Genomic DNA, 27642 nt, shown 5'->3' with positions numbered 1-27642 from the left:
ATGGAAAAGCCGAGAAGCAGCCCAAGAGGCAGATGTAGTTGCTCCGGGGGAAAAAAACCGTGTAGAGTGGACTCTGTTATAAAGGATGTGTGGTGGGCGCTGCCTGTAATTCATGGCTAGTTTTTTGTTGCTTTTAATTGAGCTCTTTCTCATCCTATTCCTTTCTGATTTCCAGTTTCTTTTCTTTTTGCTGAGAAACAAATCTTGTGAAAACAGACCAGCAAATGTGAAATAGAACATGGTAAGCATCTAACATTAAAGAAGCCCAAATGCTGATAAGAACGCTGATGAGTGGGTCTTTATTGCGCTGACGACAGATGAATTTTACCTCCTGCCATTTGACCTGTGGAGCTAGGAATGATGATTTTGACTAATTGTCCATCTATGATCTTTCCAGCTGGCCGCTGACTCAGACACGGTTCTGTTGTGGGAAGTATAAACACAATCATCATCATTTCCTCCTCCCATCTGTATATTACATCACTGCAACCTCACTATCACCTTTAAAGTAGGAAAATCGGGTGTTATCACCTTCACTTATTTTTTTTTTAATATCTTCAACGAGTTTTATTTCATTAATACTTGATTACTGAAATTCCCTTTTTAGCTACTGATCCTATTTAATCCTTTTCAATGCCTATCACATTTTCCTCCCTTTATTTAAAAGTAATCTTTCAGGGTGCCTGGGTGGCTCAGTCGGTTAAGTTTCCGACTTCAGCTCAGGTCATGATCTCGCGGTTTGAGCCCCGCGTCGGACTCTGGGCTGAGAGCTCGGAGTCTGGAGCCTGCTTTGGATTCTGTCTGTCACTCTCTCTCTGCCCCTCGCCTGCTCACACTCTCTCTCTCTCAAAAACTGGGGCACCTGGGTGGCTCAGTCGGTTGGGCGTCCAACTTCAGCTCAGGTCACGATCTCGCGGTCCCTGAGTTTGAGCCCCGCGTCGGGCTCTGGGCTGATGGCTCAGAGCCTGGAGCCTGCTTCCGATTCTGTGTCTTCTTCTCTCTCTGCCCCTCCCCTGTTCATGCTCTGTCTCAAAAATAAACGTTAAAAAAAAAAATTAAAAAAAAAAACACTGACTTCATAAAACAAATTGGGAAGTGTTCCTTCCTCTTCTAGTTGCTGAAAAAGATTGTGTAGAATCGATGTGACTTAAGTATTTGGTAGAATTCTCCAGTGAATCCTTCTGGGCCTGGAGATTTTTCAGGAGGCTAATTATGAATTCTATCTTATACGACTATTCAAGTAACAGATTCCATATTGGGTAAGTTGTGTTAGTTTGTGCTTTCCCAGGAATTGGTCTATTTCATCTAAGTTGTCAAATTTACATACTGACTTGTACCTAGTATTCCCATATATTCTCTTGATGTCTCCTAATTGGTGTGATTGGCCATTTTCGTTTAATGTAATTATCATATTAAGGCTTAAATCTGCCTTTTTGTTTTGTTTTGTTTTCTACTTGTTTCCTTTTTCCCATCTTCCTGTGGGTCACACATTCTTTTTTTTTTTTTTTTTACAACTCTATTTTTTCATTTGAGTATATCTCTTTCAGGAGTTGCTCTAGACATTACATTGTATGTACACACGACTTCTCAAAATCTACTTGCATCAACTTTCACCAGTTTGAGTAAAATATGGAAGGTTTTTACCTTCCAGCATTTATACACAATTGCCTTATTTCCTTTAAATTAATTGAAAACCACAAGAGTGTTATAATTTTTCCTTCAACCATCAAACATAATTTAGAAAACGTTAAGAGAAGGAAAACCTATTACATTTTCTCTTATTTTTGCTCTTTTCATGTTCTTCCCTCCTGCCTGATATCCCAAGTTTCCATCTTTTGTCATTTCCTTTTTGTTTAAAGAATTCTACTTTAGTCATGCTTTTAGGGTGGGTCTGCTGTGAAAACGTCTCATAGTTTTCCTTCAGAGGAGAATGTCTTACTTTCCCCTCCATTTCTGGAGGGCATTTTCACTGGATTGACAGTTCTTTTCTTCCAACACTTAGAAAATGTGCCACTTGTTCATGGGCTCGTGGTTTCTGATGAGAAATTCCCCGGTCATTCTGTTTTGCCCCCAGAGGCAATGTGTCTTGTCCCTTTGGCTGCCTTTGAGATTGTTTTACTTTGGCTTTAGGTTTTCAGTTTGACTATTACGTGTCTTGGCATGGACTTCTTTGGGTTTTCTTATTTGGGGTTCTCTTAGCATTTTGAATCTGTTGGCTTATGTTGCTTTGCCAACTTTAGGAAATTGTCAGTTCTTTTTCTTGGAGTATTTTTTTCAAAGTTCCATTTCCCTCTCCTCTCCTGGGACTCCAATGACATGACCGATTTTTTGGGATACTTCCATACATCTTTTTTTTTTTTTTTTTTGGTCTATTCTCTTTTTCAGACTGGGTAATTTCTACCGTTTCGTCTTCAAGTTCATGGCGTCTTCCCTTTGTCCTCTCCACTCTGCTCTTGAATCCATCCACAGAGCTTTTTATTTTCATTATTTTATTTTTCACTTCTACAAGTTCCATTTCATTCTTCATATCTCCTCTTTGCTGAGATTTTCCATTTTTCATGTTCCAAGCATGTTTGTAATTGCTTGCTGAAGTATTTTCTTGATGCCTGCTTTAAAATATTTATCAGATGGGGATGAGAGAGGTACAGCATCAGTAATATAGTCAATGGCATTGAAGTAGTGTCCATTGTACGGTGGCAGATGGTAGCTACACTTGTGACCATAGTGCGACATACAGAATTGCCAAATCACTATTTTGTACACTTCAAACTATGTAGCATTGTGTCAACTACAATTCAAAATAATTCACAGTAAACAAAAACTAAAGATACATAGAAGTTAAATATTTGCCAGATAACGCTAACATCTGTTGTCTTCTCTTATTCGGTTTGATCTTGGTTCTTGGGGTGACATGATTTTCCATGGACACCTGGTCAATATTCTGAGAGAAAACTCTGGGCCTTGGCAGGTCTCCTCTGATACTGCTCCTGTGAGTAAGAGGGAGCACTGCTCTTTACTACCTGGTGGGGGTGGAGGTCCAGGCTCCTCACTGGGTCTCCACGGATGACATTCAGGCCAGAAGGGGAAGGGGCACTTCATTACTGCTGCCCAAGTGGTCCCCACTGGGGTTGCTTTGTAACTACTGATCAAAGAGCTGAAAGTCCTGACTCGCCACAAGGCCTCTGACACCACCCCAGTGGCAACTGAAAGGGACACATCAATACTGCTGGGTGGAGGTGGAAGTCCATGACCCCCACGTGGTCTTACATCATACAGATGGGGTCATGACCAGCCATCAGAGATGCGAGTCCCATATCAGGCTGTCTAGTCCCTAGCTCCCACGAGGCCTTCCGGGATACCACCAGGGAGAGGTGTCGGGGTGGGGGGCTGGCTGAGGCATCTTGTCACAGCCAGGCAAGGGAAACTCCAGGCCCAACTTGGCCTTTAATGGCAGAAACAGGATTGGGCTACAATTTTCTCACGTGGTATTTGGCTGGAGTAGACCCATTATTGTTTGAAAGTTTTCTGCCTTACTAGGCTGCCCCTTTCCTGGTACATTTGTTACAGCGAACAGGTTTGAGGGGCTTTGACTGTGTCCACTGGCATTTCTGGCTTGTGGCTTCTCCATTCGGGGATGTATGAGGCAAGAAGAAAATCCAGGGAGCTCCCTACTTGTATTAGTTTCCTAGGGTCGTGTGGGGGGCCGGGCCCCAGTTCCAGGCTGAGACCGGGTGGAGCAACGGCTCCCTGTCGACTCAGCCAACCTGGTGGTTCCCCCTCCCATTCATGTGGGAGGCCGGGCCCCAGTGCCAGGCTGAGACCGGGTCGAGCAACGGTTCCCTGTTGACTCAGCCAACCCGGTGTTTCCCCCTCCCATTCCCCCACTTACAAGGGCATACGAAAGCCTTGTCAAGGCTGAGAAAGTTAATTCCTGAAGCTTGTGGTCTGCAGGTGTTGGCAATAATGCTACCTCCCTTTTTCTACCCCGAGTCAGATAGAAACAAACATGGGAACTGTGTTTTGCTAGCAATCTATCAACAAGGTCTTGTGACCAGTTCAGAAAGTTCACAAGGTACACAGAACTAAATGTTTTGGCTGGCAGTGATCATGTGAAACCTGTTTATTCTTAGAATGACCTGATCCATAAGAGTCTTATATTATAAAAGATTGTGTACAGCACAATAAAGCCGTCACTTGGGCCATCAGCCCAGGGGACCCTCCTGTTCCCAAACTTTCTTCTCTTTTTTTCTTGCATCCCCCTACCCTCAGGTCCCTGACCTCGGTGTTTGTCGCACCGGTCGCGACAGGGTCGCCATAACAAACACTGGACACTGGGGGCTTAAACAGCAGATACTTATTTTCTCACAGTTCTGGAGGCTGCAAGCCCAAGGGTAAGGTGTCAGTAGATTTGGTTTCTCATGAGGCCTCTCTCCTTAGCTTGCAGATGACTGCCTTCTGGCTGTGTCCTCATATGGTCTTTCCTGTGCACATGCACACAGATGTCTAAATTTCCTCCTCACAAGGTCATCAATCAGACTGGATTAGGGTCCATCCTAAAGATCTCCTTTTTAACATAATAATCTCTTTAAAGACTTTATCTCCTGCATTCTGAGGTCCTGGGGATTAGGGATTCAACATGTAAATTTTTGAAGGGACACAAGTCCACGCAAAACACCACTGTGACCTTCCTCAGGTCCTGAGGTATGCAGTTGTCTGCTTTCTTCTATCCATTTCCTAAGCCTTCCTATGTTTGATTTATATATAATGTCCAGAATTTTAAATTGTGCTCCCTGGGAAGAAAAGGGAAAGTCTTATCTACTCCATTCTTGGAAACAGAAGTCTCTTCCTTGCATTTTTCTTTATCTTCTTTTCTTTAAAAACTCACCTTCTGTGGCTGGTAAATGGTAAAGCCAGTGAATCTTCCGCCTCCTGCATCCCGGGTCTTTAGATCACATCACATTAGTTTCATTCCAAACGAAATATATCTTAACAAACACAGAAACACAAAATTCAAAGTGTACCCAGATAGCAAGACTTTCAAACACCGTTAAAAGTTCTTGCACGCGCCCACCGTGGAAGGAGCTTGCAAGTCACTCCTCCGTCCCAACCGCTAAGAAGCAAAACTGGAACCACCGCCAATTCTTCTCACATTCAACAGAGTAGTGAGGTCACAGGGCAAAGTGCTTTCCCCCAAACTGGAGACTGGAGAATATACAGAATCACAACTTTGCAGGAGAGCAAGCTCTGAGTGAACAAGGACCATGGGAGTGAAGTCTGAACTGTGACGCACAAACTACTGGAGGCTCAGTGTGGACAAGGCTTGGTTAAGAAGTCCAGGGGGAGCCGGTCACAGGGGGACCCATGGTTTTGTGTTTTTTCTCTAGCTCCACCTGGTTCTCTCGGCGAAGAGCGGAGAAACACTTCATGCTCCTGGTGTGCTCAGGAGAGAGGAAGGAACTGTTTGTGAAGTACACCAGAGTACCCAGTTGTCCCTAACAAGACCTGCCCTCGAGAGACACTAGTCAACCAGGGTAACCTGCTGGGGTTATCTCAGAGCCTAACTGACCTGGAGAACGGGAAATCATGCCGGCCCCCACTAGACACCTTCCCACCTAAAAGGAGAAAAAAAAAAAAGATTTTTGATAGTAAAACCTTCTTTTTTCCTTCCCTCAGCACAGCTGTAGGTAAAAAAATGACCCTGATTCCTAATGTGCCTAAGGTACAAATAGGACACAGTCAAGAATTTTTATTTTTTTTATTTAAAAAAAAAATTTTTTTTTTCAACGTTTATTTATTTTTGGGACAGAGAGAGACAGAGCATGAACGGGGGAGGGGCAGAGAGAGAGGGAGACACAGAATCGGAAACAGGCTCCAGGCTCTGAGCCATCAGCCCAGAGCCCGACGCGGGGCTCGAACTCCCGGACCGCGAGATCGTGACCTGGCTGAAGTCGGACGCTTAACCGACTGCGCCACCCAGGCGCCCCAAGAATTTTTAAAACAGAGGAAACAGGTGGGTCAATCTTGGTAATTAGGACAAAGCCCTACTAGTCTTTGAAGCAGTGCGTCCCTTCCTCCATATAGTATAGTAAACAGTTCTCAGGGCAATGCAGTTTTTCAACTCCCTATCAGATATAACGATCAACCACAGAAAGTCTAGGTAATACACAGAAATCACCTGTATATGCAAATTGAAACTCACAGCTCCTCTGCCCCAGGAAATCACTGAAAAGCTCCCCGATCTCCCCGTCTCCCTTATGAGGCTAAATGGTAAGTCACTCCATGGCCAGACCAGCATTTCACTCAATACAACTTTGGAATTGAGGATGAAGTCAAGCTCACCGTCCAGCCCAGAACCCTCAGAGAAGCAGCCCATGCAGCACCAATGTCGTGACTGAAGATGCCACCAGGGCTCACGGAGTGGTAACAGGCTGCTGCGAGAGTCTAACTGGGGACAGTGGGCCAGGATCAGTATCTAAGAGTGTGTAGCTGAAAACCAGTAAGTTTTGATTCTGTGATGTGCACCTTGCTTGAGCCCATTGTCACGGAAGGAAGAGGAGCTGTGCCCCAGCACTGATGCCCAGATCAGGAGCTGATCCTGACACGTAGGGGCATCATCACTACCCACACCCCTGTCCCTCTCCAGGCTCCCTCAATACCGCTTTCTTCTCTCTCTGGGACTTTCATATGCTCAATCCAAAGCTTACATTATTTCCCTGGATGCATGACCCTTTTCCTTAGGGGGAATCAGACATGATCCCTCATCCCCTTCGTTCTCGTTTCCTGAAAGTTTTTATGAAAATCATGGGACAGAAGTCAAAAGAATTCCAGAATTCTACACACAAGCAAATAACAAGGTAAGAGAATTGTGCACCCAAGGCTTTTGGGTACCCCCAAACTGTACTGCCCAGCTTAGGTCTACAGAAGTTCACTCCAGGTCTCTGTTTGCTCTTCATGTCTGGGATCATCGTTAGCGGCTCTCAAACCTCTCAGCTGTTCACCTCTGCCCAGGAAAAGGTGTATCCCACACTTCAGGCCAAAATAATGACAACTGACATAAGAAATCTTCCCTGAATCCTTTCTCCTTGACACATGGTCCATTCTAGCAATGATCCTCAGCTCCAGGAGTCTTCTGGGGATTAGCATGACAAATGAAACAGAACCACAGCTTCCTTAGCCTGGCCTCCAAGATTCGGTGGGAAAAACATGTCCAATTAAGAAAAAAAAAATCCCTACGTGCTTTTGAAGGGCAGGAGAGTCTGGCTTTCCAGGGTTAGCTGTGGAAACAAGCATTCTGCCTGCTCATGTAGAGCCACCTGGCTTGGAAAGTGCAGTCGCTCTAACTTCCTGCATTGTTCTTCCATTTGTTTTAAAAGGAATAACAACAAAAAAATCCTAATGCTAAACCTTGAAAGAATTCTTAAAAAAATTTTTTTTTATGTTTATTTTTGATAGAGCACAAGTGGGGGAGGGGCGGAGACAGAAGGAGACACAGAATCCAAAGCAGGCTCCAGGCTCTGAGCTGTCAGCACAGAGCCCGACGCGGGGCTTGAACCCACAAACCGCAAGATCATGACCTGAGCAGAAGCCAGATGCCCAAGCGACTGAGCCACTCAGGCACCCCCCCCCCAAATTTTTTCTAACGTTTATTTTTTGAGAGAGTGAGACAGAGTGTGAGCAGGGGAGGGGCAGAGAGAGACGGAGACACAGAATCTAAAGCAGGCTCGAGGCTCTGAGCTGTCAGCACAGAGCCTGACGTGGGGATTGAACTCATGAACCGTGAGATCATGACCTGAGCCAAAGTCGGTTGCTTAACCGAGTGAGCCACCCAGGTGCCGCAAAGCTTGAAAGAATTCTTAACAAAAGCAAAAGCTCTCAAAGTTTTCACTCAATGAGCCTCGCTTGCAGATTGTACAACAAAGAGCACTGCTTTTTCTCCATCTGGTCTGTGCTGCCCAGAGAAGGACACGTGCAGACTCAGACCCTGGGTGAACGCTGAGAGATCTCTCCATGCTGCAGTTAGCATGCTATGCACATTCAGCCCTGCTAGCTTAGCAGTTCTTAATATCCACTCATCAAATTACATGTACCAACCTGGTTGTTTTCAGATTTTTCCTCTAAATTCTGCAGTTTCTTCTTCTTTTACTTTGAGAGAGAGACAGACAGACAGAGAGAGGAAGGCCGAGTCGGGGAGGGGCATAGAGGGAGGGAGAGAATCCTGAGCAGCCTCCTTGCTGTCCGCACCGATCCCAACTCGGGGCTTGAACCCATGAACTGTGAGATCATGACCTGAGCTGAAATCGAGAGTTGGATGCTTAACCGACTGAGCCACCCTGGTGCCCCCCTACAGTATTTTTCTTAGCAATTCAATAATACACATGCAAAGCAGAAAGCCAATCTTTAGAACTACAAGTGGGTTTCAATATTTTATTAAAATAGCATATATTTAACCACCGTTAACCAAGAATACGTTAACTTTGTCCCCCCACCCCCACCCCAAATACGCAGCACAACACAGTAGTGATTTCGAATATCCTTGATCGTGATAACCAACAGAAGTATTTCAAAGTCCAGTTTGCAACTAAAAACGAGACCTTGGAAAAATTCTGAATTAAAAGAAACATAAAGCCCTCAAACAGAATTCTTTTATCTGCCTGAGGAATAAATGCCGGTGTGCCACCCAACTGACAACACTGCTTAAGTTCGCTTTTTTTTTTTCTTTATGCATAGTACAACATCTCATTTATAAGTACCCACTTTTATAAATAAAATTGGCATTTTCACCCCATTTAATGTTCCTTTTCAGCTTCACAAAGAAACCAGTAAATAAAACTGTCAACGACAGTCACAACATATGCTCTCGTAGCAAGATAAAAAACGTGAAAATACGCAAAGATGCATCTACGCTATTTTACATAAAAAGACAGATTTTAAAAAGTGCAAGGCAAAATTTGCAGTTTTTGGAGGGGAGTTTTTAGGCACATCCATTTCTTTAAAGCAAGCTTCAGAATGAAATTCCAGTTTGTTCTTCATGACACCTGTTTTAAGTCTTTCCTTTAAAAAAAAAAAAAAAGAAGAAGAAGAAGAAGAAGAAGAAGAAAAGAAAAAAAATACATCCCATCAAGTGTGAAACAGGGAGTCTCCCGTCCCAAGAAGTGAGGTTTTCAGTTATGGCGTGTCCGTCCTTTTTTTATCCTTGCGGGCTTTGGTTTGGGGATGTATTGATTATTTGCCTGGTACTCAAGTTCTTTGCGGAAGTAGTGGATAGCTTTGTTTAAACCTTCCTCCAGCGGGACCTGTTTAAAGAGAAAGAGAACAGGAGACAAAGTCACTGTCAAGAAACAGCCTACCTTCCTGGGGAAGCAGGAAGGAAGTGGTGACATGGGGTCTGCCCCCTGGAGGCACACTCACAGCACCGTGCCACCACCCTGGATGCTGCTTTCACGGATTCAGCCACGTGCGTGTGCAAGTTTACAAGAGCAGGCTGCATCGTGGGCTCCCATTTCCTCCCGTAACAGAAGACAACATATGAAAGGAGAAGCCATGTAATAGCCTGGAGAAAACCCTACATCTTGTCTGCCCAACCACGCCAGCGCCCAAGAAAACCACCACGGGCCTTTGTCAACAGGGCAGTGTCGGGCCCGCGCACTCACCACGGGCTCCCATGCCAGCATCATCTTCGCTTTTCTGATGTCAGGTTTTCTTTTCTGTGGGTCATCCTGGGCTTCGGAGAGAAACTGAATCTCACTTCCACTTCCTGAATTGTTGCAAAAAAAAGAAAGGTAAGAGAATCACAAACCACTCTGGGTGTGACTTCTGCTATACGCCTCAAAGCAAAATCCCATCTGTGCAGTGAATAAGGGAGCACATCGCAGAACACATTTCTCATGGAGTCACTGAGCCACGTGAGGAACTGTACCTCTGGTCCTACGAGAGCTTGGTGAGAGGTGGTTACTCTGCCTCCACAGGCCTGAGAGGAAGGACAGGGCCTGTTCTAGCTACCAGCTCCAGGGCAGACCAGCCACCATCAGCGAACATAGCAGGCATGCCCACAGGGTCTGACTCCGAAGTAAGTAAAAATGGTGAATGGGGAGTGTGGTCATCTGTGATGCCGATGGCGCCAGTGAGCCACATCTGAGGCATTCATGTGCCGCAGGAGCGCCTCGCTGGAATTGGGCCGGCTGTCAACTCGTTTAACCAAGTAGAGTGCAGGAGGAAAGACCATGGGCCAGTCCCGGGCTGATGCCTTATGGAAGACCTGACTATTTATTCACCTGCAGGTGTGAGCTCTGAGCCAACACATAAGCTGTTCAGCTGCCCTGCTGGGGAGATCACATGCAGAAGGACAGAGAACCTGGCTTGTCCCGCATCCTAGCAGGGCCCCTTCCCTGCTGGCCAGCAGAATGAAGCCACACCAGGGGCCATCAGCAAGACCTCCAGAAGAAACCCCCAGCGGAGGCCAGCCCCGATCACAGATTCGTGAACAAATAGGATGGTTGTTGTTTTAAGCCTCTGCAGTTTGGGCTGGTGTACTTACTACTCAGCCTTTCACAGAACCACAGAGGATCTTGTCAAAATGCAGATTCTTATCCAGAAGACATGGGTGGTGTGTGTGCTTCTCCACTTCTAACAAGTATCCCATGGGCCCCACTTGGGGTAGAGGTTCTGAATGGTCTAGATCCCAGACAAGCTGTTATCTGAGTACATCCCTTCCCTACCTGGGTAGAGATGGGCAGACCCAGAGTGGGAAGGCAGGGGGAATAGAGCTAGGGGAGGCAACTGGGGCTGTGAGATCCTGCAATTTACGTCTGAGGAAGGTCAGCTCCCGTCCTGTACAACTGTCTGGAGCTGATTAGAACATGCTGGTAGATGACAGCCCCATGCCAGGAAGGACAGCCCTGAAGAATCAGCACACCTAAGTGTGGGGTCTGAACAGGCAAGGCACTTCAGAACATCCTATGTTAGGCTTACCCCAGGTCTAACCATTCCAATCTAGTTGTGTCTTGACTCAAATTTCTCGATCAACTATGGAAAACAGACACCCCCTACGAGCCAGACTTCCCAGAGCTCCAGTAAGCGTGCCGAAGTGAGGACAGGCTTGCCCAGTGCACACTTGCAGCCCGAGGGCTGGCTGAAGAAACACGAGCTTCTTACAGCTTTTAGAGTACGCCCTTGACTGGGGCTACTCCCAGTGTCTACGCTGCCTCCAGTGGGTGATGGCCAGGTTGGCCAGAGCTGTAAAGAGCTTGAAATCGCCAACAGGTTCTGTCAGAAACATGCAAGCTGGTGTCGCTCCCTCTTGGACCTCCAAAATCCCCTTCTCGTCACTGTCAGTGATGACTGTTTGGACACCAAACAATCGTCACCTGTGCAGCGCTCCACCAGAACCGTGTCTTGAGCCCTGGGAACAAGCGCTTCCTCCTGCTCCACCCCGACCTGCTGACGCAGCTGTGACCACAACCCATCTCCTTTCCCACGCCCCTTCGTCTTTATCTTCCCATTACTTAATTAAAGAATCAGAAAACAATTAAGTGTTCCTGATAAAGTTCTGCTTTTTATCCAATTCAATTAGCTTGTATTAATTACACATTTTTTAGTCAAGGTGTTATTAACTGATAGCGTAAGTGCTGCCAATTTCACTCAGCACGGTGTTTGTCCTACTTACCAACAAGGTTTTTAATTAACTGAGCAAATTCTAGGATTGTGTGTTCTTCTGGGTTCCCCTAAGGAAGAAACGGTTGCTGATTAGAAGTGTAATCCCAACAGCAGAGATCTCTACCACTCAAACTGCATGTAGATCTTCAAAGCATCCACAGGCTAACTCTGGCATCTTAGAAAGTCACCAGGCTCCTGCCTCTTCCTGTTTCATCAGGTGCTTAACTGATCGGGATGCTGACTAATCCCTCCAGCAAAGTACTAAATTGTACCCAGTACTGCTTTTGTCCTCCAGACTTTCTGTTAACAAGAACACCCCTCAGCTAGGTCAAGAGCATCTAATAAGGACATACACGTTACCTGGCCTAGAAGACCAGGACAATTTCCGTATCTAACGTTACTATAACTGTGTTGTCACTTTGCATAAAAGTTTGGTGCTGCAAATTAGCTCTCCTAAGACAATATATTTCCCTCTGGATGCACTGTGTTAACAACTTCAGTAATAATGGATTTGCAAACTTGCACAAGGAAGCTGTAACAGAAATGAAATGCACTCACAGATGAGGGCTCTGGGCAAGCCAGAGGGAAAGACTCGATGTGGTTTATAAAGTGAGCTTGCTTTTGGGGGCTTTAAGGAAAATCATTTTCTCCTTTTTCTTCCCTCACACATGACAGCAGCCACTGTCCTTCTTCCTTTCCTATTCCTGCTACTATCTATCTATCTATCATCTACCTATCTATCTATCATCTACCTATCTATCTATCTATCTATCTATCTATCTATCTATCTATCTATCTATCTATCTATCTAGAGTGCACACGCACAAGCAGGGATGAGGGGTGGAGAGAGAGAGAGGGAGAGAGGGAGAGAATTCTAAGCAGGCTCTGTGCTGTCAGCGCAGAGTCCGACCCAGGGCTCGAACCCACAAACCATGAAATCATGACCTGAGCTGAAAGAGTTGGACACTTAACCAACTGAGCCACCCAGGTGCCCCCCAATTCTGCTACTTTTATTTGCCACCTCCTCTCCATCATAAGAGACCACCATCAAGTTTGGCAATTTCATATCCTAAATACGCTGAACTCCCAGCTTCCTGGTCTGGTCGAAGCTAGAAGGAAAGAGAGGCAGGAAGGGACCCTGGTCTTATATATGAGCACAAAGGAAGGACTAATTAGCAGAGTGGAGTGATAGGAACTTGGGAGGGAGGGGCCCTGTCTATGTCAGGACTACTGGCAGACATTTTTCAGACTTCAGGGAAGACAGGTTTCTATAAGAGATGGGAGTTCCCAAATGGCCCTGTGCAAAGCCACATAACCCCCAGAAAAAAAGGAGGAAGGAGCCGGGTATCTAAGACAAGATCGGTTACTTTAGGAGGGCGATAACTGACAACACATGCACATTTTAAAGGGTCTGGAGCAAAAACCCAGGATGAGGGTGGCATGGCCTTTAAAGTATCAGGTAAGCAAATGCTCAAAAGACACTGAGGCTCACAAGACGTGTCTCATTCTATTTTTAACTTCACATTTCTTCAAAAGTGCATGAAGGTAGCCCTACGTAGGCCCTTGCAGCAACTGGCCCCCATGATCGGTCAACAGCCAGACAAGGGAGTGACGACTCCATGTCTCCTATTTGGTCAGAATTCCCTCCAAACTCAGGGAGACAGGAATTCTACAGCTTGACTGCTGGTTACAAAGAAAAGTACAAGGAAAGGTTTTTGAGGGAAGTGGTTTCAAGAAATAAGCAGGCATGACCACTCCTGTGCAGGAAGCAGGAAGAGGTGGTTTGGGAGAAGCACCTGAAACAGACTCCAAGTCTTGTCAAGGTAAGGCCATGGCTCCAAAGAAGCTACTGTCAGGGGCCATAGGCAGAACATCTTGAATGATGGACAGTATACACTGGACAAGATGGAATGAGGGTGCCTGGGGGTGGTCAGTTGGTTAAGGTGTCCAACTTCGGCTCAGGTCATGATTTGACGGTTTATGGGTTCGAGCCCCATGTTGGGCTCTGTGCTGACAGCTCAGAGCCTGGAGCCTGCTTCAGATTTTGTATCTCCCTCTCTGCCCCTCCCCTGTGCGCGCGCTCTCTCTCTCTCTCTCTCTCTCTCTCTCAAAAATAAACATTGAAAAAAAATTAAACAAGATGGAATGAAGCCATTCAGAAGACAGTAAGCAAGAGGGTAGGGGGACTCCAGACATGAATATGAACTCTGGCTGAGAGCTGGGGAGGAGACTCAGAGGGTCTGACCTTGCCCTCCAAATCCTTGGAAAGCTACCACACTGTAGAGCCATTAGACTAGCTGTGAATGGCCCCCATGCTGGGAAGTAAGGCCAGTGGGTAGCTCACAGATACCAAGATTATAGTTCCAAATGTAAGGAAACTCTTCCTGCCAGTGAGAACTGGCCAGAGACAGAATGAAGTGCTCTGAAGGGAAGCACGTTCACCAAGCAGAAAACCGTGGGGCAAAACCACCTTCTGATCCCTCCAACAGAGAGACTCTGGGACCATGGGAAGCAATGAAGGAAGAAGCAACAAAGGTGCTCAGGGCAGTCAGTTGAACTACAGATGTGATCAGAAACTGGGAAACTTTAACAACTTCTGTGATCTCTCACTTAAAAATGTCTTACAGAGAGTAGATTTATTATGTCAAACAACGGAGAAAGGAATGCACACAAAAAAATGTCCATCTACAGCCACAAAGGCTGTCACACATTTTTAGACCCAGGCCATTCAGGATAACAGAGGTGGGTGAGTGTTGTTGTTGTTGTTTTATTAAAAAAAATTTTTTTAACATTTATTTTTGAGAAATAGAGTGTGAGCGGGAGAGGAGCAGACAGAGAGGGAGACACAGAATCTGAAGCAGGCTCTAGGCTCTGAGCTGTCATGACAGCACACAGCACGCCTCTGGGCTCGAACCCATAAACTGTCAGATCATGACCTGAGCCGAAGGCAGACGCTTAACTGACTGAGCCACCCAGGCGCCCCACGAAGGTGGGTGAGCGTTTATCATGCCATTCATCCATGCCTTGCAGACATTTTACTCCTTTGCAAACTCTTACTTTGTTTTGTGTTTATTTTTTCCTCTGTTATTCAGCAGGCAATACACACGTATGGCCTACGTGTGCTGCTGGGAAATAGCACAGCCTGCTGCCCTGCATGGTTTTATAAAAGCACGGAACTCTAACATGACCTGGGGGCACGGAAGGGGCGGACGTACTCACCAGGTTGACGGGGCTGCTGACGTTGCTGTTCATGAGAGCCACGAGGCCATTCACCAGATCGCTGGAAAAGACGGGAAGGCAGGGTCAGGCGTCGCCTGCTATAGTGCCCAGGTGCCCTGCAGACCCACCCCATCTCCCGGAAGAAAACCAAAACCCAAATGGAAAACCAACAGTCAAAAGCAAAATCCTGCAAATCAGCAGCGTTGAGAATGCTGTACTCATGGATGATGACATGATGTCTGGGATTCGCTGTCAGTGTGTGGGGGACAGACGGCTAAACAGGATGGAAGCTGACTGATGGGCCTACGTGCTCTACTTCTGTATATTTCTGGAACACTTCAACGATTAAGCGATAAAAATAAAATAGGAGTACACCCCAAAAGATGGTGTTTCTACAGCTTCTGATGAAAAGTCCATGTTTAATGTGAACCATGTAGCTGGTCCATGTGAAAAAGCAATGATTCAAAAAAAAAAATAAAAGACCCACTGAAATGAGAGCACTCCAGTATGTAATTCTCATACTGGCAAATCACAGATAAAGCCAAACAATGCAGGTTGAAATAAACCGGACCACTGCTGCCGCCCCTCAAACTTCACTTTGCCACCTCCCCCCGCCCCACCCCCCCAGACTCCTTGCATGGAACAGTCAGGGGATCTGGATGTTTCAGATGGATCGTGACCGACTGGGCCATGAAGGTGAAGAGAAGTAAGCAAACTTTCGCTTACCAAGGTTTGGTTCTTATTTTCAGAGGCTTTAAAGTGTGGCTCTGTTAAAAAAAAGTTACTTCGTAAAAATGACACCTCACTGTGGCACACAAGCACTTGTTCTACGTCTATTTTCATCGGCTGTGCTGCTCAGGAGATGTTTAAAGTTCTGCTCTGGTGATCCAAAGGCAGTCTATGTTGAAACCTTCCCCTCCTCCTCTGTCATTACCAGCAAGGAGCAGGTTGCCAGGGTCAATTTCCAAAAGAAAACCTGTTTTTGCTTTCCTTTTCATTGGGGAAAAAAAAAAAATCTGGGGGGTGGGATATTTAGCAAACTATTTTCTGAATTTTTGTCTCTGACGATTGAGTATTTTATGTGAACATGCCTCAAGTCCGTTCCACTCTCATAGGTCAAGCACAAATACAAGTAACTGCTGACTTTGGATGACTTTTCTAGAAACTGACAAAAAGTCACTTCATCATGATGGCAGTAATTGTATTACATCACAACACGTCTCTCATGGCATCGGCCACTACATAACTCGTAAGAAGACGTTAAAAGCTGCCATTCCGTAGCATCCACAATCATTTTTTGAACTGAAGTGGGGTGGGGAGGGAGGGCCCGCATTAAACGGGAAGGCAACGGACTCGTGCAGTCATCCTCGTGGCAGGGACACGCATCTTTTATGTAATAAGCTGGCAACTTTTAAGGTCAAAACTGCATAGATCACACTTTTAACCTGAAGCTCTTTGAAAGTGTCATTTTGACAAAGTGACTTAAAAAAAAAAAAAAAAAAAAAAAGCATGACTTTCTTGTGTGAATGAGGCCGTAACCTGACCGTGAAAACATCAGACCCAGTCATGCCAAGATGTGAATGTGTATGGTATGATCACCTGGACCTCAGAAACCATGAAATGTCGCTTCAGGGCAACTGTAGATTTTGGAAAGTTAACTTAGTACAGTAAGCACAGACTCAGACGTTGCACATTTTTAACTGCAAAGTAAACAAATTCTCAGTTTCTAAAAACAGCTTGGTAAAAATAGCAAAACTGTAAGTTATCTGCCTCAGCGGGGTCTTGAATAACAAAAATTGGAAGTCAGGAGAGCTGTTTGCCCGAGCTTGCTACAGCCATCGGAGCACACACCGTGGGCACGTTTGGTCCTGAGCTGGCATGGTGTCGGTATGTGCACCATTGAATTCTTAAAATATTTTAATCACTGGCGGAAGAGGTATGAGGCTATTTTAAATGAATTTTGTATCTGCTGCCTTTGAAATAATGAGCATGGCGAAAAAAATCCAGTTCTAACTGCTCTGTTACTGCACAGTCTCAATGACAGTTCACAAGCTGTCACCGCTGGAGACGTTTGGGGGCCACCGGTGAGGTGGCTCCAGGAAATGCCAGGAACTGCAGGACTCCCTCACAATGTGCACAGACTGGGGGTGGGCGAAGGCAGGTGGGATGAAAGTGTGTTATTAGGAAAGATGGTGCTCGATACCCAGAGGTCCAATTAAGATGGTCCGGATACAGAAATGTAGCATGATGAATTTTCTCTGAGCACATGGTTCCTGGGGTAAGTGCTTTGAAATGAAAACAATCCTGAAGGAGTGGCTGCTGCAAATTTCCTGGTTAAATCCTTCTTAAGAGTATCTGGGCAACAAAATGTACCAGTTATATTTTACTCCCAGGCTTTGTGTCCTGCTCGGCAAGACACTCAAGGCCAGGGAGGAAAAAAAAACAAAAAAAAAACACAAAGAAACAAAACCAACCACTGACCGTGATGTATGTTTATTCATAGCTTTCTTTTAGACTAAATGTGAAAATTAACAAATACTTTCGGGGGAAAAAAAAATCTATGGTAGTTGTTTTTATTTTTGTTTAAAAGACTTTTTTTTTTCCCTAGAAGTTCTATTTTTCAAAGAGACTTCCACCCAGGGCTCTCACATAATCAGACAAAAGTCTATGTGGTTGCTCTGGCCAAGATGGCCCAGACCTGTGCCCGCCACCTCCCCCACCCCCATCACCGCTGTAGCACCCCTGGGATGGCCTCGGGACACACCAGGAATAGCATTTTCCGAATGACAGGCATCCCAGGGTATTTGCATTGAAAAGTGAAAAATACAGGGTACCCAGATGCAGAGCTGGATTTTACGAGGGAGGATTTAGGATATCAGAAACTAATAAAGAACTCATAGTAACCATGTCATGTGGGAAAATATTTTGGTATATCCAACTGTTTATAAAGTACTCTCTTCCCAGAACCCAAGCTGCATTTTAAAATGTCACCAACTGAACTGACAAGAAAACTAGACATGTGAGGATTAACAAGAAAACGATAAAAATTACCACGTGAGACTATTCAACAAAGTTCTCAAATGTATTTTTTTCCGTTCCAGCATAAAATCTGACATGAGGACAGTCTACCTTATCTTTCCCTTAATGAGGACAGTCTCACCCGCCCCAGAAAGCCACATTTCAAATGGGTCTGATTTCAGCACCTGTAGGTTTGCTGGATGATTAAGGCCATCTCTCCAATTGGTGTGAACCGGAAATCAAGTCGCCCTCAGAACTGGGCAAGTTTCCCTATGAAACACTAGGTGGCAGTAAAAGATTAGCACATGAGTCATAAAAGTCTGGGACTTACTTGCAAAAAAAAAAATTAAAGATTTTAAACGTGGGGCTTGAACTCGCAACGCCGAGGTCAAGAGTCACATGCTCCACCAACAGACCCAGGCAGGCGCCCCTAGAATTTTAGCTTTTAAACAGAGAACCCCAAGGGCTTTCCATCTGAAAATTAAAACGGACTTTTAACCAAGCCACAACAGAGATGTGAAAATAATTAACGTATAAAACAGACACAGGCTGTTTGGGCCGCACCACCTCTGCCGGAAGCGGCCCAGCTGCCTTACCTGACGTACTGGAACGCTCTCGTCTGCGACCCGGATCCGTACACCTAGGAGGAAAGCAACAGTCAGGCTGCCCGAGAAAACCACACTGCAATGGGAAAACGGGGTTCCTGAGAACTCCAGGGGCACAGACTGACCTCAGAACTGACAGCGGAGGGGCAGTGATGCGACAACTCACTCTGTATTTCAAAATAATGCCCCAACACGAGAACGTGCACATACACACGTGTCAAGTCTGTCCCCCAGAGTCGGCAGCAGGAGTTGCTTCTACTGCGGTCTTGTGATGGGTCATGGATTACGTTGGGTTCTGGGGCCTCTGCGTCCAGCAGGGTGACGGACACACATAAGCAGTGAGCAGTACATGTAACAGTTCACCCCGACTGCCCATCAGAACAGCTGGTGCTCAGTCAGACCAGTCACAGAATCTCTGGGGAGGAGGCGGCAGGCACCTCGGTATGTTTGCAACCAGTTCCCCAGGCGATCCTAATGTGCAGCCAAGTTTGAGAACCACCCAGGAAACTCTGGATAGGAGACGGAGGTGGCGGGAGAGAAGAAGGGGAGGGCTTCAACGCTCCATTTGTGTCCCCTGCATATCGTCATGTCTCCGGGCCTTCACTCGGTTCCTTTCCTCCACCGCTACAGACCCCCTTGTCTAAACGTCCCCTCCTTGTGACACTTCTCTGGCTCGTTCTCCAGGCCAGAATGAACGACTCTGCCCTTGATGCTCAGCCATTCACACCGTTCCTCTAGACTCTCTCCGCCACTCACACCAGCTTCCTAGGCTGTGGGCTCCTGGGCACAGGCGCCGTGTCTGACTCACCCGTTCCCTGCTGTAGCACACACCACCCGTGCTCCACGAACACGTGCTCCACAAGTAACCTTGTAATAAGCTCTGAAGTTTATAACCGCTTAGAATGAAGAGATGGACACAGAAGGCTCTTTGAAGCACCCCCTACAGTCACAGAGAAGGAAGGAGCCACAGGGCTTTTGTTTGCCTGCTTGCGGTGGGAAGGTGGCAGCAGGGAGGACGAACCGCCTTCTGGGACAGCCTGATTTCCAAGCCGGAACAGAACAACACCGGCGCCTCCTGCCACAGGCCGCCTGATGCCAAAGAGGAGCCGGAGGCCAAGAGCCCCACAGTCCACACCAGCCTCCTGGCCTTGCTTCTCAACAGGGCTATGCAGGGCTCGGGCCGCCGGACTGGAGAAGCAAATGGGAAGGGACAGGTAAAGGGAGAAAAGCATGCCTGACAGGCACCTGCCTTTTTCTTTCTTTAAAAGGTTTATAGAAGGCTGCTTGTCTTACCTGAATAAACATTTGCATATACCAACATCAAAGGGGCATCAGATTGACCTACTGGGGCGAAGGCCCTCCCAGCGAGAAAAGCCCAGGGAACTGATTTAGGGAGCCTTCTGTCTACAAGACACAAAACATCGAAGAAAGAGGAGTGCACCTCTCAGAAGCAGACCCACCCTTTCCGGGCAGTTCTGCCTGAACCCAAAGCCTTGGTCTTGCTGGCCCTTCTGCTACATTTGGGCAAGTCAGAAAGGAAGCCTCGGGCCCAGTAAGTAGGAAGTAGAATTGGGAGTGGGGGAGAGCCATCCACTACTGCAATGCTGGCTCGTCCCCCTTGGAAATCCACCTCCACCCGAGGGGTCCTGCAGGTGTGACGCCCGTAGTATTTTTCGTACAACCTCATTACAGATGGGGTCATGGAAGCTCAGAGCGCTGCAGTGACCGGCATCCAGGAGAGCAAAGTCTACCCTGACTCCAAGTCCGGGGATCTTTTTCCTACCCCACCGCATCAGTAATTTCAGAACGGCCTGTAGCTTCAGCTGTCAGCGATGGCCTACCAGTTGGCACTGAACCCTTCTCCCATCTCATTATAATGTGATCCGATTTACACGACCCCCCTCAACCCGAGTGACCGCATCCTCGATGCATAGGTTTGCAGATGTGAAAGCTGTACTGTTGGTTGTCGGCCATGTACCTGCCGCTCCTGGCTTGCGGAGTCAACACGGAGGATGCAGACACTCCTCTCTGCCTGCACCTTCCCACTGCCCCTGGTCGGGTCCCTGCGACAGCGGGTCAGGTGGTCTGCTGCCACGTGCCGGCAACACGCACAGAAGCCCACTGCACGTGCAGAGCAGCAATGGCCTTCAACGTGCCTGGCTGCAGGCGTGGTCTCTACTCCCACGAGCCCTCCGTCCCCCTGACGGGACCCAGTGCCGCGGGCTGGCTGAGCCAGAGCCAGGGGCAGGTTAAGTGGGCTGCCAGCGTTAGGACTCTGAAGAATCACACCACACGCCTTCTCAACAATAGGAGTTAAGAGAATCGTGATGGTGACGGTCGCAAAACATCGTAAACCCAGAGGGAAAACTCAAGCAAGCTGCGTCTGTCGAGTGTTTCACACAGTGGCCTTGTTCAGAGGGCCCTCCCAGATGGGGCAGGGACGACCAGAGGCCAGGATGTCCTTAGGCACACCTCCCCAGCTGTAGGCACCTGAGTCGGCAGAGGCGGGGCTCAGTCTGTCTCCTTGAGACCCAGAGACAAAAGCCCCTCAGCAGCACCCCCACCGCAGACACCTTCCACTGAGGTCCCACTTGATGTCCAAGTGGGGTAGCAACTGGCCCTCGGAAAAGTCCCTGTTACAGAAGGAGGCAATGGGAGGACCCCTATGCCCAGGCTGTGGCAGGAATGCAAGGATCCCGGGGACCCCCACACACAACTCTCCTGGATCCTGTCGATGATCGACTTTGAAGATGTGCTCCAGTGTGTGCACTTAGTTCAAATGCACTGTGAGCGGTGCCCCCGGACCCTTCTTCCCTTGCATCCTTATAAAGTCCTATTGGATTTAAGTTTCTGTAGAGTATCGTATCCTTCATCTCTGCTTTGGTTTAAATCCATCTCCCTATATACATCCCCAGTATTTATTAATACGATGACCTTGAATTCCTGTGTGTACAATTCACTGTGTGCAACGTGAAGAAATAAAGAAAGGGTGCACGTGTGAGAGAGAAGATGCTATGTGCCCCTCTCCCCAGCAAATACACCCACCATGACCTCAGAGCACCCGGAGCCCTGCACACCCCCTGGCCCAACCATAAGGCACACCAGGGCAGGCACCGAATCTCACCCACAGTCCTGACAACAAGCAGATAAGCAACAAATGCTACAACATGAACAACCCAGGGCCTGGTGAGTATGGCACAGCTCCCACGTCTGCCTAGTTTTCCTCTACGAGAAGACAGCAGGGCTTTTAGCAGCTCTGGCTTCGCTTCATGGAATGAGAGAAGAGCAAGGAGATTCAGGGTCCTGCTCAGTCTGGTAACGAGGGCTATGTGCAGGTCAAAGCAGAATGGAGATTCAGGAATTCCCAAAAGGGAGAGGTAAGCCAGTGGGCACGGAGGCAGCCAAGAGGACAAGGAGCAGCACTACCAGGGAGCATCACAGGGGAGGGGGAGGAGCATACTGAACACTGCAGGGGAGCACCACAGGGGAGCACATTGGGGGAACGCAGCAAATGTGGGGGGGGCATGAGGAGCACTGTGGGGCGATGGGGGTCATGGGGAGGACAGCCAGGGAGCATGGGGAGCTCTATGTAGTGAGCATAGAGAGTAGCACAGGAAGCACTGCAGGGGAGCACAGAGAGCATGGTGGTCATGAGGAACACGCAGGAGTATAGCGAGCTCTGCAGGGGAGCACTAGGGGGAGCACCAAGAGCACCACAAGGAGCTTGTCAGAGAGGATAAGGAACACGGGGGGTGGTGGGCGAGGTATGAGAAACCCTGCGGGGCAGCATGGGGTGCATGCATCAGCCCAAACCCCACTGCTGTGCCTCGTGCCTCTGTCAACGAAGGCCCCAAATCAGAGAGCACTTCCGATACTACACTGTGGATACAAACAGTGTATAAATAAAATGCAGACTTTGGTCTCAGAAGTAGGGTTTCTCCAAAATTTCCCTTTAGAAAAACAGCAAGAGTTTTTAAAAGATACAGACTGTGACTCAAACCCCAATTCTTACACATCCAGAAAAAATCAATGTCATCTGCAAGTTGGAATAAATCACAGGAAGGTGGCAAGACAGAATTAAACCCCACTGTAAACGTGTGTATAGGTCACATGTGAGCGAGCAAGTGCTTAAACTGAATGAACTCAAGTCTCTTCAAAATAAACTTAATAAGCTAGCCCTCCTCAAACCATACTCAACTATTTTCTAAACTTTCTGAACTGGATTGCAGGATTTTCTGAGCTTCTGTGTGCTCAAGCTAGACAGAACAGAGCTTCTGTGCGTGACTCACAGAACTCAGCAAAATATTCCGAGTCACCCTAACAGAGGTCTATGACTCAAGGCGGGGACAGGTCCAAAGAATGGTATTTGCCCAGAGATAAGATAACAAAAGACTTCAGGGAAATAGCAGCTGGAAGGCGGGTGACCACAGTAACCCAGCTTGGAAAAGGGAAGGCAAGATACTAAGCTGCTACAAATGAGATCTTTAGTCTTAGAAAGAACTTGCTGGCAATGAACAGGAAGGGAAAGGATGGTTGTACCTCCTCATTAAGCAAAGTGTTCCCCAAGATGGGCTGGACAGAGAGTCATGACACATGACCTCCTCCTCCAAGACTTCTCCACAGAGCCATCTGACGAAAGAAGAGAGGCTATCTCAACGGGGCAGCAAAGGACGAAAAGTTTAGCGACTCCATCAAATCACTAAAGGGAAATAGAATGCTGTGGGACAGGAGGGACCAGACACTTCTGAAAAGCCTCCCTGAGGACTCCTGCCACCAGAGGCGCCTAGAAAAGATGGAACGCGGCGTGTTTTGGACTCATCGCAGTCCTGCTCGGCACCAGTCGTCCTGCTGCCGGGTCCCCGGCACAGAAGCTCTGGTGGCGAGGAGACAACACATGAGTTACCACCATCTGCCCACAATAGGTGCTTTCTTGGGCGGGCGAGGACTAGCTTCCCACCTGACACTTGGAGCACTGGCTGCAGCCCAGAAGGCAATCAGTCAAGAAGCTGTTTCTCAGAAAGCTTTTAACAGTTTGCTCTGCAAACAAAGCAGCTCTGATCTCGGGTGTGAAGATAGTCAGGGAGGGCAGTGGCTAAAAAAGCTCCGGGAGTGTCCCTGAGGGTGAGGAATTCTCAACCAAGCAGCTGGACTTGAGGGGTCCCCGTGCAGGAACCCGGGGGGCCCAAACAGCAGGCAGAAGGGGAACACGGAGGAGAGGAAGCTTAGCTTTCAGTAACACTGAGACCACTACTTCCAGAACAAGCCCCAGAGCCCTTGTGCTCATCACAAAGGCAAGCAGCCACTATAAACCCAATCGTTAGCTTGACCAGCACTCATCACACGCCTCCTGGGCACCAGGCACTCTTCTGGCAGCTGGGGACTCGGCCATGAATGAAACTAGTTCCCGATTCCAGAGCTGACACTCGAGAGGGGATTGGTGGCTGGAAAAATAATACTTCAGTCAGTGATCAGTGCAAGGAAAACAACAGAAAGCATGGTTAGGAGGGAAGAGTGGCAGGTGGGTGTCATTACATATAGAATGGTCCAGATGAGAGGATGATTGAACAGGGAGATGCCTGGAAGGAACGTGCTCCCTGGAAAGGTAGAAGCAAAAAGCTGGGGTTGCCGAGCAGCGGGGCAAAAAGCTGGGGTATGCAGGGAGGCCCGTGAATCACGCTCTCAGCAGGTGAAAGCTCTCGAGTTTCTACTTATCTTTAAAGGCTCCCCTGGCTGCTGGGCAGAGAGCCCCCGACAGGGAGAATGAGCAGCTGGAAGGCCAGGGCAATAAACTGGGAGTGTGTGGCATGAGGGCCAGGGGCACTGACAGAAGAGGCAGACGGGGCCGGATTCTGGATCTCTCTAGGGAAAGACCACCAGGCTGTGCCAATGGAGTAAGAAGGAGAGGAGCCAGGGTGTCCGCAGCATGGCCATCTGCAGGCCCCAAGGCTTGGAGCCAGCAGCTGGTAAGTGGGAGGGGGGAGCAGGTGTGTGGCACCCTGAGAAAGCGTTTGGATTCACCTCTCTCCCGCATGTGTGCAGCAAAAGTCACCCACAACCTATGTCTTGCCCTGGATCAGGGGGCACATCATCTTGTAACAGGCTCAGCGTTTTGTTCTGAATAGGCAGTGGTGTAGCCAACCTAGCCAAGAAGAAATAGGAGCACCACAGGGAACAGCAATCGAGAGCAGAGGCTCCGGCTCAGACTGGCAGCCGCTGTCCGGCCACATAAGCTTGGGCAATTCCTCTAACCTCCATGCTTCAGTCTTCCCAGCTGGACAGTGGACTAATAGAACCTGCGCCCCATACATCTGTCGTAAGCACTGAGTGACTTAATGGAGCTTCAGTCTCCTCATCTGGACAACAGGCTAATAGAATCTGCGTCCCCCACATCTGTTGTGAGCACTGAGTGACTTAATAGATGCAAACGTCACTGAATAGGAGACAGTAAATTTACTCTATTGAGAGACAGATGGATGGATACGTATGTACACAGAGCTGTAACATTCCCCCCGGAATCCACTCAGCTGATAAGCAAACCATCCTGCAGTTTTCAGAGTAACCAGACCCTTATCTACCTTGGATGTCCACCAAACACTGAGCCTGAAAGGACGCAGAGGCTACAGGGCCGGAAGATGTGAGGCAGACAGGAGGAGGAGGAGGAGGAGGAGGAGGAGGAGGAGGAGGAGGAGGAGGGATAAAGGAGGCAGGAGGGCAGAGGAGCAGGAAGAGGAGAGGAAGAGAGAACTGAGGATTGAGCAAAACCAAAGAAAACCATCTGAACTGAATCAGCAAACCCCACATAGAGCAGGCAAGAGCCACTCCTCCCCGAGGTGGTGACGGGGTGGTGGAGACTAGCTACCCATCCTGATGCCACAGGGGTGTCTGAGGGCATCAGGCCGCTGGTGCTCACCTGTACTCTACCCTTGAACCACTGACCCCAAACCACCAGGGTCCTGAAGCCTCCCAGGTTGAGTGCAACCAGCAGAGGGAGTATGGGCGTCACCATGACAACTGCCAAGACTTGCCCCAGGCACCTCACTTGGCAACCTGAGGGTCACTGAGGACACACACAGCCCTGGCTACAGCCGGAGGGCCAGAACAATGTTCAGAAAGGTGATTGCTGGCAGGCTGGTGCGGCCAGACATACCTCAGGGCCCGAGCAGCATGGACCAGGCTGTAGCCCGCACACTAGACTATCTGTGCGCCTGGAGAACAAGCCCACCAGGTTCTGCTGCTCCTCTTCTGGGTTCTAGCCCCGCGCCTTCCCTCCTCATCACTAAGGGCAGCAGGATGTGCCCCGCGCAAAGGGACAACTGCGGGGAAGTTATTCCCTGAACCAAGAAGCACTGCTCCTTTGTCACTTGCTGGCAGACTGCCAACTTTTTCTGCCCCCACCCGAGGCCCGCACAAACCGTGAGCGGCTCGCCCTGTAGCGCCTGCAGGATGAAGTTGCTGACGACCCGGCCGTCGTTCATGTGCATGCGTGGCCCAAAGGTGTTGAAGATCCTGGCCACCCGCACTTCCACGCCTTCCTGGAACAGCAGAAGAGGACGTGAGATGCAGTTCACTTCGTGCTTCTGGAGCCCAGCCCGTAAAGGAAGTCTGAAAATGTCTGGCTTTTTGCTCCCAGATGAGAGTGGTTTTCTGGTTTGGTCTACATGATGCATTCGTTAACAAATATGAGGACTGCACACAGTTATACCAAACTCAAATGTGTCCCCGATCCCACTATCAGGCCACTGGCATCAACCCTCTGCCAGAAAACCTGCGAGGTAGCTAAACAGTACATGGGGAAAACATGTTTGGAGAAAAAATTTTTCCCAGCAAATAAATATCTATTTCCCAAATAGGACCATGCCATGCATAGTCCTTCATAATCTTCTTCACACAGTGTTTCCTGCAGGTTTACTAGTCAATAGTGATTTAAATGTCAATGAATGTTTAATAGCTGATTTGAAGAAAAACAAGCAAATACTTTATCCTGGAAAAGAAGGGACATACGGGTATTCTTTTGAAGAGTCACGCTGTCTTACACTCCCAATCTGGTCCACTGGAAAACTTGTTTTAGTGAAAACCTAAAGACAATCTGGCACCCCCCGTAGGTTGGTATCTAAAAGACCTGGAAAGATACATGCCAACATTATTTAGAATGGCTGTCTCTACATGGTCGGATTACAGGTGCTCACTTTCCTCTACGTGTTTTTTAAATCTTTCTATTTTTGTTCCAATAAATATGTATTACTTCTTTTTTATAGTAAGAGAAATTTTTTTAATTTTATTTTTTATTTTTTAAAACATACATCCAAATTAGTTACCATATAGTGAAACAATGATTTCATGAGTAGATTCCCCATTTAGCCCATCCCCCTCCCACAACCCTTCTCATAACCCTCAGTTTGTTCTCCATATTTATGAGTCTCTTCTGTTTTGTTCCCCTCCCTGTTTTTATATTATTTTTGTTTCCCTTCCCTTACGTTCAACTGTTTTGTCTCTTAAAGTCCTCATATGAGCGAAGTCATATGATTTTTGTCTTTCTCTGATTAATTTCACTTAGCATAATACCCTCCAGTTCCATCCACGTAGTTGCAAATGGCAAGATTTCATTCTTTTTGATTGCCGAGTAATACTCCATTGTCTATAATATACCACATTTTTTAAACCATTCATCCATCGACGGACATTTGGGCACTTTCCATACTTTGGCTATTGTTGATAGTGCTGCTATAATCATGGGAAATATGTAGTACTTTTGTAATCAAGAAAAGTATATTTTCAAATCTATAATCAGGAAAGTTTTTTTTTAATGTTTTTATTGACTTTTGAGAGAGAGAGAGAGAAAGAGATGGGGGGGGGGAGAGAGAGAGAGAGAGAGAGAGAGAGAGAGAGAGAGAGAGAGAGAGCAAGCACGCATGAATGGGGGAGGGACACAGAGAGAGGGAGACACAGAATCTGAAGCAGGCTCCAGGCTCTGAGCTGTCAGCACAGAGTCTGATGCAGGGCTCGAACTCACAAGCGGTGAGATCATTACCTGAGCCGAAGTTGGATGCTTAACCAACTGAGCCACCCGGGTGCCCCCAGGAAAGTACATTTTTAAACCCCAAAAGGCTTCTCTAAACTATCTCAACGCAATTCTTAATTTCACAGGCTA

The 27642-nt window shown here is 47.6% G+C and overlaps 1 protein-coding gene across 3 annotated transcripts in view; it reads right to left on the bottom strand.

Annotated features, from left to right (window-relative positions):
• Nucleotides 1–8473: 8473 nt before the first annotated feature.
• Nucleotides 8474–27642, bottom strand: part of UXS1 (UDP-glucuronate decarboxylase 1) — a 95797-nt gene continuing 76628 nt past the window's right edge. For all 3 annotated transcript variants that reach the window (XM_027069391.2, XM_027069392.2, XM_053200362.1), the window contains 6 exons: nt 25907–26026; nt 18486–18529; nt 14872–14932; nt 11663–11720; nt 9651–9754; nt 8474–9293 (listed from right to left, as the gene is read on the bottom strand). In XM_027069391.2, the coding sequence (XP_026925192.1) occupies nt 9162–9293; nt 9651–9754; nt 11663–11720; nt 14872–14932; nt 18486–18529; nt 25907–26026 (519 nt within the window). In that variant the 3' untranslated portion in view covers nt 8474–9161. The remainder of the gene's footprint in view (nt 9294–9650; nt 9755–11662; nt 11721–14871; nt 14933–18485; nt 18530–25906; nt 26027–27642) is intronic.

The sequence above is a fragment of the Acinonyx jubatus genome, chromosome A3 (genome assembly GCF_027475565.1).
Source record: "Acinonyx jubatus isolate Ajub_Pintada_27869175 chromosome A3, VMU_Ajub_asm_v1.0, whole genome shotgun sequence".
NCBI classification, from domain to species: domain Eukaryota; kingdom Metazoa; phylum Chordata; class Mammalia; order Carnivora; family Felidae; genus Acinonyx; species Acinonyx jubatus.
Note: the sequence above shows the minus strand (reverse complement) of the source record. Positions and strands in the feature narration are given on the sequence as shown.